General features: G+C 40.4%; 1 protein-coding gene across 4 annotated transcripts in view; it reads right to left on the reverse strand.

The window, feature by feature from the left end:
* LOC103469330 (septin-9-like) overlaps nucleotides 1-12,679 on the reverse strand; it is an 89,261-nt gene that overhangs the window by 54,814 nt on the left and 21,768 nt on the right. The window contains exon 1 of one of the 4 annotated variants that reach the window (XM_081609932.1): nucleotides 7,973-8,308. The exons of 2 other annotated variants lie outside the window; for them this stretch is intronic. In XM_081609932.1, the coding sequence (XP_081466058.1) occupies nucleotides 7,973-8,027 (55 nt within the window). In that variant the 5' untranslated portion in view covers nucleotides 8,028-8,308. Of the gene's footprint in view, nucleotides 1-304; nucleotides 508-7,972; nucleotides 8,309-12,679 lie in introns of those variants that run through there. One more of the 4 variants, XM_081609933.1, reaches the window with a different exon arrangement.

The following is a 12,679-nucleotide window of genomic DNA, read 5'->3' on the forward strand; positions in this document are numbered from 1 at the left end:
TCACCAGGCATTTAAATAGTACTATTTTATGCGGGGAAAAAAACCAGTCACAAAAGTTTTTTTTTATTCCACTGAGCAACTTGGTAATGATATAAAGCGGCGGCAGATTGTCAGAAACGATACCAACGGAGGACATGAGGCAAAAAATTGTTTAGAAAATCTAAATTGTTTAGAAAAATTGGCATATGATTATAAACAAAATACGCAAACTCCCTACAATAGGTTACAAACAGGTCGCTTGAGGACAGCAATTGTTAAGCGTTTGCTATGCTATCTGGCAATAAGTCATTATTTAAACTCTCACCTGACTTGACACGCTTCACGTAGCTCTTCAGCATGTCGCTAATAGCCTAAATCCTCACGCACTCGAGTAAAAAGATGTATTTACTACCGTCAAAGAGCTGCAACTAAATATATTATGTGCTAAAAGCTAAAAGTGTAACTTAAAAACGACGACAAACATCAGTTCCTTCCCGTTGCCACGCTCTGGACTGACACCTGTGGACATCTAATCTACCACTTCTCGCGAGACTCTCGGTGAATCACGTCAACGTCAAAAACTTCGTTAACTTTTTTTGTGTCGCCTCAGGCTAAAAATACAAAGTTAGTTTTGTAGCCTATTACATTATAGAAATTAGAAATTATGGGGTAATCTACGTTATTTACAGTTGTACTTAAAACTGTCCCACTTTTTAAACCACAATATAAACACATCTTACAAATTTAAATCCGTTTAACTTTTAAAAGTGTTTTAGTTGTTTTCACTACATCACCTACAGTAAAATCACAGCACCACTGTGACAGAGAGAAATCTACTTTGATAGGTCTCTGAATTATTTTCTTGAGCATCTACTATTTATCGATTTATTTGTTTGATTATTTGTTTACCTATTTGTGATTGTAATTGCCAGTTCCACTGTGGAAACACATTTTTCTAGAGTAAAACTTTTTCATTCATTTTTAATAAATGTTATCCACCTCCTATAAATTCCAGAGAGAAATAAAACTCCTTCTACTTCATTCACCACTTCTTTATAAATATGTTATATGATGTTTAAAAAACAAGTTTGTGACTGTTTAAGATTAGATCAAATGCCCTCTAGCTTTTTTTCCTCTCCGTTTCTACCCTAAAAAAGTCAGCGTGTTGTCAGGGTCATGTTACACGTGTCTATAAGTTGTCAACAACTCCACCAAAGACTGACTTTTCTTTCCAAAATCCTCACATGGTTTCATTTTCAATAATTGTGTAAATAATCCAGTGATCTCAGAAAAAAAAAGGAAGATTAAAGACTAAATCAAAAAAGTGAAAACAGATTTGTGTGTCAGAACTTTTTGTCTTTCCTCTCCCATCTTTCAACTTAGCCACACCAGAAGCTTTTATGACATTTGTTTGACTAAAAATTGTTTAGAGAAGTTTAAAGAGCAAAAATGTAGTGTCTGCATTTGCACCAATTTCATTCAATCATAAGGGGAACGCCGGCATTACACACTGCAGTGCTTAAACACTTTTACATATTAGGTGATTCTAAAGGTACTTTTATGGCGATACATTCTTTTAAGAGCAAATACTTTCTCACACCTTCAAATTTTTATCTCACAAACCCGTATTAGTTCAGTTTTTAAAAAATATAAATACAGAGAATGTGTAAGTTTCTGTCTTGGGCAAAACTTGATGTTATTATCTGCTGTCTAGCAACAGTTCAGCTTCATGTCAGATGTGAGGGTGACTCCTGGCTCACCTTCGCTATAAGCTCAGGGACCAAAGCAGCAACAAAATCTAGAGCAGCAACATGGCTCCATTCCCAGCGCTCCGCACAAAGATCTGGCGTGCTTTAAAGATGACGAGCCAAGCACCAGCATGCGAGAAGACTTGCTTTTTCCACACCAGTATATTGCATTATGTTATATGCTTCCTATATGCTCCAGCGACTCTTTGTGTTCGACCTTAAAGAATGGTGTATTGCAGAAATCAGAACTGAGTTTTGCTTCAGTGCATCTTTCAAACCCTTTCCACCTTTTCCCCAAACATAGCTAGAGTGACCATCTTTTTAATGAATAAGAATAATTTGTCAAACCTAGCTTCAATACTCCAGGTAAAACCAGTTAAGACTATGGGAGTAGTATTGAGAATATTTATCTGGAGCAGGGCCAGCATTCACAATCTGTCTTCAAGTAAAGCGCACAAATCACATAGCATGTCGCAAAGGGCATCTAAAACTCATCGAACACACTGGTAAGAGAAGAAAGTACTTCTTTTTAGATAGGAGGGTAAATGAACCATAATGCAAACAGTTAATGTACTGTAGCAAGCTTTAAATCTCTCTCATATGGAGGATTGACTCGACTAAAAGTTGCTTTTAAACAAATAGAAACTCTTAAATGGCTCACAGTCCCTTGTGAAAGTATTCATGCACCCTGAACCCATATCACAAGCTTCGGTATTTTAGTCAGATTTTATGTGATTGAGCAAGTCAAAGTAGTGCATACTTGTTAGGTTGAGGAATAACGATACAAAGTTTTTAGAAGTTTACTGAAATGATCATCTGGAAAAAGTGTAACTTGGGTATATATTCAGCCTTTCTTACGCTACTACACCTAAACACAATCAGTCACCAGTGGAACCAGTTGCTTCCAGAAGGTTGTAAAACAACATCTCGAGCCTTGAACACGTTACTACAGAAAGATTAGTGCTTAATCCATCATCTTGTAATGGAAACTGTAAATCTACCAAGGCATTACCATTGGACTGTGATGTTCCAAGCCTGGAATATTGTGTTATAACCTAAAAGTTTTTTTTAAACTTCTCAACAACTCTACCTTTGGCCTTTCTACTGTGTTACTTGGTCTTCATGATGTTTTTTATTCACTAATTTGCTCTAGTAAACCTCGGAGGCCTTTGCTGAAAATGACCAATTAGGTGATTTCTAAAAATATAATTTTATTTAGGGGTGTTAGTTTAGATTGACAGGGACTGAATATTAAGCCCTGCAACACCTTTCTGGTTTTCATTGATAAAACAAACAACATAAGATAAGAGAGATCTCTCAACAGCCTTTCCTCCCCTGAACAAATGTTAGAACATCTCGGCCATTACTTGTCATATCCTCAGATGTGTGGGCTGTGAGGCTGAACCATGACAGGCATGGGAGCCCATGATATTTAAAACTGTGTTTGACTTTTAGGTAATACATAATGACCTGTTTGCAATAAAACTGCGCTCTGTGACTGGTGACAGAAGGCCTCTGTTGTGACGTCTTCACAGACACAGTGGAGACAGAGGTCTTGTCAGATGTGTAACTGTCTCTCTCCCTCTCTATATATATATATGTGTGTGTGTGTGCATGTGTGCGTGGGTGTGTGTGCTTAAACACAGCTGGAGAGAAGAGCAAACACAGTATGTTTTCCTTTCCCTGCTGGGGCCAAACCCTTTGCCTCTGCTAACGTCACTGCATCATGGGACATGCTTGTATAAGGAATTAATATTGATGACAATTAATTTGGTAAATAATCAATCAATCAGTTTACCATTGCAAGTCCTTGGCCATTTATTTCGTGCAATTTTGTTTTTTTGGTGCACAAATTTGCGTAGAATTTTGTGGAAGTTCTCGTGTTACTAAATGCTGGTGGTAGGACACAACGCAAAACTAAATTCCGTTTCACCTGGAACTGAAGTCAGTTTTTCAACCCAATTAATCTTGGACTCTGAACAGAGTTGCTGCGAACGGACTGAACACCAAATAAGGCAGGCGCAGAGCGAAGCGTAATGTTTTTGGACTAACACTTGCAGCGGCATCAGTTGAGTCTGTGTTTTCAATTGAAACAGAGTCAAACTGCCAAAGAGAATCACATGATGTGGCCTCTGCAAGTGTAGCATGCACTGGCCGAGCAGCGCATTCTCTCCGCCTCTCGGAGCATGACAGTAGATGAGGCCTGGTTCGTCTTCTGTGGTTTTTCTGAAACAAGAGTGCGTAAAGCCATTAATCTCGATCAGTTTCAAAGATCTACACTTTCAGAATCCTTTCAGTAGTAATCTTTATGTAGCTTGCCTGCACATTCGAGTCAAATTCCCTTTACATGCATGAGGAACTTCAAGCAACTGCTTGTTTTATGTCAGGCCACACGGTTAGTGCTGCGTTAGGTTACTGCTAAGAAAAAACGTAATATTTTTCACAGCAGCTGCTTCGCATTAAAACCATTTAGCTGATAAAATACAGGGCAGCCTTTATTATGACGTTATCTGAAATCAATCATGAAGTGTGTGTCACTTTAATCCCTGGTTGTTTCTTTGCTCTCACATCAGTTTCAAGATGTTTTGGGAATATTGCTTGAAGGAACATGTTTGATTCTGATAATGCAGATTGTTTCCAAATAATGCAAAAATGTGTGCATGTGGAATAAGCTCCTAAATAAATGGCTGACGTTTCTAACCATAACCGCAATGCAACAAACGGAAGAATTAACTTTCCATGCACAAGAGAAAAGCAGCTGTTATTTTACAAACTGGTCACACTATTGCTGAGCGTTTTTTTTTTCATGTCAGCTTTGTTTCTTCTTCAGAGTACAGTCTGCTGTCTCATTCTCTGTCACATTTGTTTTCCAGAATAAAACAAATGAGAAACAAAATCAAAAATATAATCTAATTAACAACTATATTTGCTTTAAAGTGTTTCTGAAATCTTTCTGTGGAAAACATCAATGTTTTACAACCAAAACTGAGTAAAACCTGCCATAAAACTTAAACTAACTTAGCACTTTAAGTATTTGTAAGAGGTCATTTTTAATTGCTATAAAATTTTATCTAAAATTGCAGATGTTCTGTTTCACTTAACTTGAGTCTGAATGAGTATGTTTTTTTGTTTTGCATTTAAAAAAATGTTGAAGGATACTATTTAGTTTTACACTCAAAGTTTAAGCCGTCTCTAAGGCCAAATCTGTGCTACTCTTGTCAAACACATTTTCCATTCCTTGTAGAATAAAAAACTAAAAGCAGTTCTTCACTCAGGGTACGACATAAAATCTTTCTTAACATATTAGTTGTTTTTAACCATGACTAAACCCTGCTGATGACTTGACTACCTTCTGTGTATATTCTTACTCAGTAAAAGCTCAACAAAGCCTTGCTGTGTTCACTGTGAACAGTGACCTCCGGTACTTCCCTGCAGCACCGCCGTAGTTGCGTCATTAGCAGGAAGCCTGCCCTTGCTGGTGGGTCTACTGAGGCCTGATTGGGCCGATAAGGAAGGAGACTCCTGAGAAAAATCTTCTGTGAGGAGGCACTTCCTCCCTCATGCACTCTGGGCCAGCGCTGAGTCTGAACACTGCTGCCTAGATCTGAAGCATGTCAACCATATATAGGCTTGTTGCTCCTTAATGACATTCATTCACCTCGTTACTTAAAAAAAATTATTTGTGAAATAAACATTGCTGCAGTTAAGTGGCAGTCAGCTTAAAGTAGCAATTTTCTTTCTTTTTTTTAAGGCATTTGACTTTCTGAAGTCCCACAACAATCCCCTTAAGTAAGATTCATTCCACTGAATATTTTATTGAATTTGTCAATGTCTCATATGTTCCTAATGTGAATTTAATGGAAATTAATTTATGTTAGTTTAACTCAAATGACCGAGGAATTTCTGCGTGATCAGAAATTCACTCCTGAGGAATAGAGGGCGAGGGCCATTCACCGAACTGCTAAATGTTTTAAACAATCTTATTTGCATGTATTTAAAAACTCTGATGACTTTCCATAAAACGAAAACAATAATGTGAGAGCATCCTTGTGTTTCGGCTGAGCAGGAAGTTCTGTCATTCAGTCAGTAATCTGTGTAGTTTAGAAACTGAGGCCAAATCTGAGGTCAATGGCCTCCTGGGCAAGAAGGTCTTGTTTTCTGTTCATTTCAGCTTTAACACAGCAGAGGAAGTGATGACACTCTGCATGCAATGCTGACATAGTAAACAGGAATGCTGTTCTGTAGTTTTTCTGTAATGGCTTTGTTTTCCAAATATGTTTCTCTACCTGCAGTGTGATTGCAACACCTGCAGTGAGCTGGAACAAACTAAGGAATCTGCAGGGACCTTTTTAACCTGCAATAATATTTAGGTTTCCATTTCAAGCCTCGTGATCAGGCTTTGATCCCCATTGACAGTTTCTTTGTTTTACACAACCACACCCACTAGCTGGTCTAGTATGAAATCACTGCTGCAGCGTGACATGTGATTACTCTGACCTCCTTTGATAAAGCTCACTCGATGTTTTGTTCTGTCTTGCATAATTGGCAAAGATTCAATAGGAAATGTGATACTCTGCGTCAGTGCTGGATGCCTAAAAGGAACAAGGAAATTTAAAAAGTGAAATTAAGACATCCCTAATTATTTAATAACCTTTTTCGGGAACCTATGGCAATTTCATTGCTATTTTCAGCTTTAATTATAAGGGCGAGTCATTTATGGTTGCTATTCCTTTGGAAACACTACCCATTTGTTTCTGTAGGTATGCTAATTGTAGAAGGATGCATTTACAAAAAACAAAACAAAAAAAAACACGTTACCTTGTGGTTGAACAACAAATGGGTTTTCTGTTACTGTTTCTGTTTTTGTTTTCCTGTTTACCTGTATAAGCTCAGAACTGTAACAACATATGGCCAGGCTAACACTGGAGTTTCTGTCTGAGTTTCTCTTAATTAAAGAGCTCCTTCTGTTTGGGGGGGTTGACCGGTGCCTATCTCCAGTGGTTACTGGACGGGCGGGGTAACACACTGCACAGGGCGGCAGACCATCACAGGACAACAAAGAAAGACGCAAGACAAACAACCATGCACACACACTAGTACCTTAACAAATGAACCTAAAAGTAATACTTTCGGACTTTGGGAGGAAGTAGCCGTGACCAAGACTCCAACCCAGGACCTCCTTCCTGCAAAGTGACAGTGTTACCAACCCAAACATATTACCTATAAAAACCTACATTTCTCCTCATAACGTTGTCAGCTCGGCTCTCCATTCTTGATTGTCCAAGTTGGTGACTTATTTCCTAACAATCCAACCCAACCTGTTGCAACACACATTGTTTAAAACCCCAACAGTGGCCCATTAAGCTGGTGTTCCACATGAGTGAGGAGCATCAGAAAACACGACTCAGCGCCACAAGCAAACATCTTCACCCTCCCGAAACCTGTGTTTTCTGAACGCCACTTGTCTTTCTGCACGGCTGCACTATGTAATCCACAGGTTTGGAGACGCAAAAGACAGGAAGAGAGGCAGATAGGTTCCCCGTACATACCGCCGGCACACTGGTGCTGACAGACCAGCAGCCCTGGACGTGTGCAGATGTGTTCCTAATGGCTATATGTTTGTGGGAGACAGATGGAAAGAAAGACAGATTCGGGGGGGGAAAGGTATCAGCCTGTCAACCTCTCCCCACCCCCTGCTCCCTCTCTTCTCCTCACATCCACCAATGACACGCCAAAGGGGGAGTGTGGATGGACGAGCCGCTGAGGGAGGAAAAGTGGAAGCGCAGCAAGAGGACGAGGAGGCGGAGGAGGAGGAGGAAAAAAGGGGTGGGAGGGGAGAGATGACAGGGGGAATCCGAGAGATGAAAAGGAAAGACGTGATCCAGGTGTTCACCTCACAGCTGTACGTTTCACGCCGAACACAAAATACAGCATCGTTTTGTCTTTCGGATGCACATTTTCCTCTGGTTGCACGGTCTCTGACCCGCGAGAGACCCGAAAAGCAAACCCGCTTTCACCGATTCTCAAAGAGGGAGAGTGAAAACGCAACACTTTTAAGCACCATTTCCCTTTCAAAACACCACACCTCAGCGCAGACGTCAACAAGCCCTCTTCAGTTTTCCAGATCTGCCTGGTTCCAGTACAACATGTGGAAGCTATCTGTAGTGTCCTCATGGCAGGGTTACAGAGAAAGCTTCTCTGCAGGAGAAGCAGAGGGGAGAAAAGACAACAAGAAACACACTGACCTTCGAAGTCTGATATGATCCCTTCCAAGTGAGCGTTGACAGTGGAATCAGACATTTTTGGGGGAGAAAGTGTGTATGCGTGTGTAGGAGAGAGAGAGAGAAAAAAAAAGAGAGGGAGCAGGGTTCCCTTTTACCCCAGCAAGGAAAAGTCTTCCTGAACCGCGGTCCTGCTTTTAAACAAATCCCAAATTAGGAGCCCGTGCAGCTGAGAGGAGGGGAGGTTAAACGGAAAAAGAAAAAAAAAACAACAAGAGTTGAGCTGCTTGATCTCCCTCTATCTCCCCTCTCTCTTAAAGCAGCAACTTATTTTTCCTCTTCTCCTCCCTCTTCTCAACTTCCAGAGCTTGGAATGACACCCACCAGCCAACCCTCCTCCCTCTCACTCTTTCCTTCTTCTAGCTCACAGCCTTCCCTCCCCCCTTTTTCTCCTTCCCTCCATATCTCCCTCCCTTTCTTTCTGCAAAACTACTCTTTTTTTTTTTTTTTCAAACAAACAGCTCAAATCATCCGCGTCCTATCAAGATCACATGGCTAAACACCGTGTCCCGCAGGGTTTTATGCAGCCTATATGGACACACATTAGAATGAATATCTGCTTATCTTACTGTGTCAGGAGTGGAAAAAAAGAAAAACAAAAAGCTGTAGAGGATCCAGAAGCCCACTTTGAACTAATACAACCAGGGCATGCTCACACAGGCGGCGAGTGGACACTCTGGAGGCAGACATCAATAAATGAGTTCCCTAATGACTTAATGGCTGCATGAATGAGTGTCTGTGTGTGGGGGAGGAGGTGGGAAGAAGCGGACAGAAGGTGAGGGCTGGGGGATGTTGGCATGCGTGTGCATCAATGAATGTATGTCAAGAATGCAGCGGGATTATCTGCAGCTCCCAAGCAAATCTAACCAAAACTGATGATGCACAAGCACCTCTGGTTCCAATTCCTCATGCATTGGTTTACGTTTGACCCCAGGCCTCGTGCAGCTACACCAGACTCAGACATATGGTGCAAAAACAACCACCAAAAGGAGCCTTTATTACTCACAATCGAGCTTTTTAGCACGAAACAATCCAGGATTAATATATGGAAAGCACGGTGGAGGATCTGTAATGCTGTGGGACTGTTTATGTCCTGGGTGCATTATGAAACCTTTTGGAGTGCATGGACTTGCTGTATGCCACTGTGTTTTAAATAAAAAATAATTCTGTTCTGTTCCATTCCGTTAATAATGGCTTCTGCAACACAAGTTTGTTTTTATTTTAAAGGTTGTCATGAAAGCCAATAAATGTGCTGGAGCTGTAGGTTTTAAGTAAAAGCATACCGACGCACTTTTGAGCATTAAAAGAAATTGAGACAAATATTTTTTACATATATAATTTGGCTTTAAGTTGCAGTTAATTTATTGCATTTTAATGGTGCAGTATGGAGTTAATAGTCTCTGCAATAGCTGCACTCATGCCTAGGATTTATCTGTGTTTACTTAAGATTTTTGGTGTCTTGAACTCACTGCGAGCATGCTGCTTACATTGGTGTCAGAGTTTGCACGTTCTGTTGACTTCGGACCACAAGCACAAAAACCAGAACGCTGATTCTGAGTAGGTATTTACTGTACTACAACATTTAGTCTGAGATTCAAGTTAGACTACATTGATTTAACTGGAGCTGAACTGAGCAAAAATGAAATCTACACACAAACACACACACACACACACGCACACACAAAGCTGTTATCATCATAGGCCACATCTGGCTAACACAGATAGCACAGGAAAGTTGAGTCTTTCATCTTTTAAGATTACAGGCATTCCCATAATGCTTCCATATCTCCCTATTCAGATGGAAAACTATCGGGAGCATCTGTAGTTAATGTTCCCCTTCACTCACAAAACCTAACTTCCTCCACCAGAGGTCAGTGTTGTACTAACATGTCAACCCCCTAGTTGTGAACACACAGTGTGAATGGTAGCAGTGTCACTACTGCACTGTTATTCAATCTGCAAATAGCTGAAGATGGAAACATGAGGAGAATGTTGGTCCAGACACACCCTCGACCCAAACAGCACATCCTGTCAAACACGTGTGTGGGATTCCATCACCATGCCACAAACACACAGAAACACACACACATCCAAGGGTTACCAAACTTATTCAACTTTGTTCCATCTACAAACTTTGATTTATACTACTAGGATTTCTATGTAACATCAAGTTCTGCATATTTTTAAAGTAGAAGCAAAAGGGCGCTCCAATTCTCTGCGTCATTTTTGCACAACTAAAGGATCCAGCAACACTTGAAGCTCTGAGAACCCGACGTTCTTAACATACCAACACATTTCAGCATATTGTCTGCTAGTAAAGTTGTTTCCTCAGTGTTTCAATCGTTACTGGAGATTTCACCACACTGGATCTTTATCCCTCTCCATGCACACTGGAAGTAGGTGAATATGTGCAAGGTATGTTTGGATCACACCTAGACCTAAACTGAAGCGTTGGGCCTTTTTGAAACTGTTTTCTCAGAATCAATGAAAATTTCTGTGAACATTTACAATAAAGTCAAGCTACAGTTTCTCAGTAAATTTTAGATGACTGTGGTTTATGTTCTTCTGAATGGTGAATCTCAGTCTAAAATGTTTGGCAGTCTCAAACAAGTTTTCTTCAAGAATTGTCCTGTCATCAATTTTCAATCAGTTTTCCCATCGGTTTTGTCCAGTTTCCCCATTTCCCAATCCATTTGACTAATTCATGAATTCACTCCTTGCTTCAACATGGAAGTTGGACAGCTAGTTTGCTGCATTGCATTTTGGATGTAGGTCAGAATAAGTTCATGTCTCGCTTCATGAAAACTGCAAATTTCACTCACTTTCAACTACGACTTTTTTTCCTTGCTTCCTAAAGGTCAGATTTGTAGAGTGCATGACTAATAGTTGTCAAATCAGCAGTTTATTCCACCTGAGTTGTGGCTCTCTGCTGCTCCTCCAGAGTTACCCTCAGCCTGTCGACTGCTCCTCTGATCAATGGCCCCCCCCCCTGGCTGCGTGATCCGTCGTAAAACCAAATCGAAACACTTCCTTACCGTCAACCACCCGGTTTGACACCACAAATAAATCAGGAGACGTGCACACTCATTCAGAGCAATTTGGATCCATCTCTGCTACACATCATCACAAGCCCCAACAAGCCCGCAGAGCGCTAATCCAATCTTCTGTAACAACTGTCACAGCGGGAGAGAACCGGCATGTTTTTCACCCAGAAAGGAAAGGAGCTTCATTCACCTCATCGCTGTGTGCATGCATTGCATTCATGGCATGATGTGATCCAAGACATCCGCATTATAATTCAGTTTTGAATCAAAAGCTTGAATTTATTCTTATATTAATTTTTTTTTTTTTAAATGGGGAGGTATATTGTTTTATAATGTCCTCAAATAGGCAGCTGCTGGTGTCAGGTTGCACAGCAGCATACAGATGATGAGAGACAGAGACAGCCGCCTGCTGCTTAATGTAACCCAGAGAGCCACCAACACCCCGAAGAGGCCCTTGGCTTTCCAGGAGGTGAAAAATGAGAGGAGTCAGAGAGGGCGGCGAAGAGGATAACTTCTATAAACGGATGCCAGGCTGGTGTGGCAGTTGTTAGGGCAATGCCAGGGCAACAAATTACAAATGTCAACAGTCGATCTCCAGAGACATAAGCATATGCAGTGGCACACAAATGAAAAGCAGGAGCATGTCCAAATGCCTGGAGGCAAGGTGGTTACCTCCCTAGTAGTCGTGCCTGTGCCATTAAAAATACATCTTGCAAACTATGGCTGCAAAAATCTGTTTCTTGTCAAAATATAGATGCAAATGTGGCAAAAAGCCATAAACTGTTGGCCACGCCACAGGAGTCATTTTCATTTTGCCACGTGGCACTTGCGATTTAAATTGTGTCGCATTGGGATGCAGTGTCTTACAATAGACTGGAAAAGTAGTGTGCAGCTGTGAAGAGCAAGAACAAAGATGCATGCTATACAACTGTATTTGCAAATAAAACCCTGAATAATGTTACGTGCATGTCCAATCCGGTACATAATTGTGTCATTGAAAGAAATCCACAAGATTCTCTAAGCATTTTACCAGACAGAGAACGGAAACATGGAGGAAAAGGAAAAGCAGTGGAGGTCCAGGAGATTTTGACAGACTCCTGTCAAAATACGTCTAATGAGAAATATATACACACATATAAATGGTATCTGATGGAAATACCACAAGGACCACAAAACAGGTCAGAGGTTTTTACATTTGCTAATGAACTTTCCTGGAGAGCTTCTTTATTTCTATCTCAGTGTCACTTTTATGTTTTGTAGTTTATTTGTACTGCTCCACATTCACTGCTAACATTTACTTTTTTAATGCTGCTAATTTAGCATCAGGTGATGTTTTCAATGTTTCTAACAGTACAAAGAATAATCTTCGCAGTTTGACTGTTGTATTAAGATAGCTACAATGTGATGCGATGAGTTTAATCTTTGTAGTAGTAAATTACAACCGATTATCAGTTTGTTGATCTACTCGCTACGATGTATGCAAATTTAATTAACGTACATGGTGCTAGTACCAACAACGCCTTTCTGTTTCATGACGGTTGCGTTTTTATTAAGCTCCAGAAAGTATATTTGTTTTAGTAGGCTGGGCTTTGTGTGACAATGTACTCTATAAAAATGTCCTTTTGTT

The sequence above is a fragment of the Poecilia reticulata genome, chromosome 8, assembly GCF_904066995.2.
Source record: "Poecilia reticulata chromosome 8, P_reticulata-male-v2, whole genome shotgun sequence".
Taxonomy (NCBI): domain Eukaryota; kingdom Metazoa; phylum Chordata; class Actinopteri; order Cyprinodontiformes; family Poeciliidae; genus Poecilia; species Poecilia reticulata.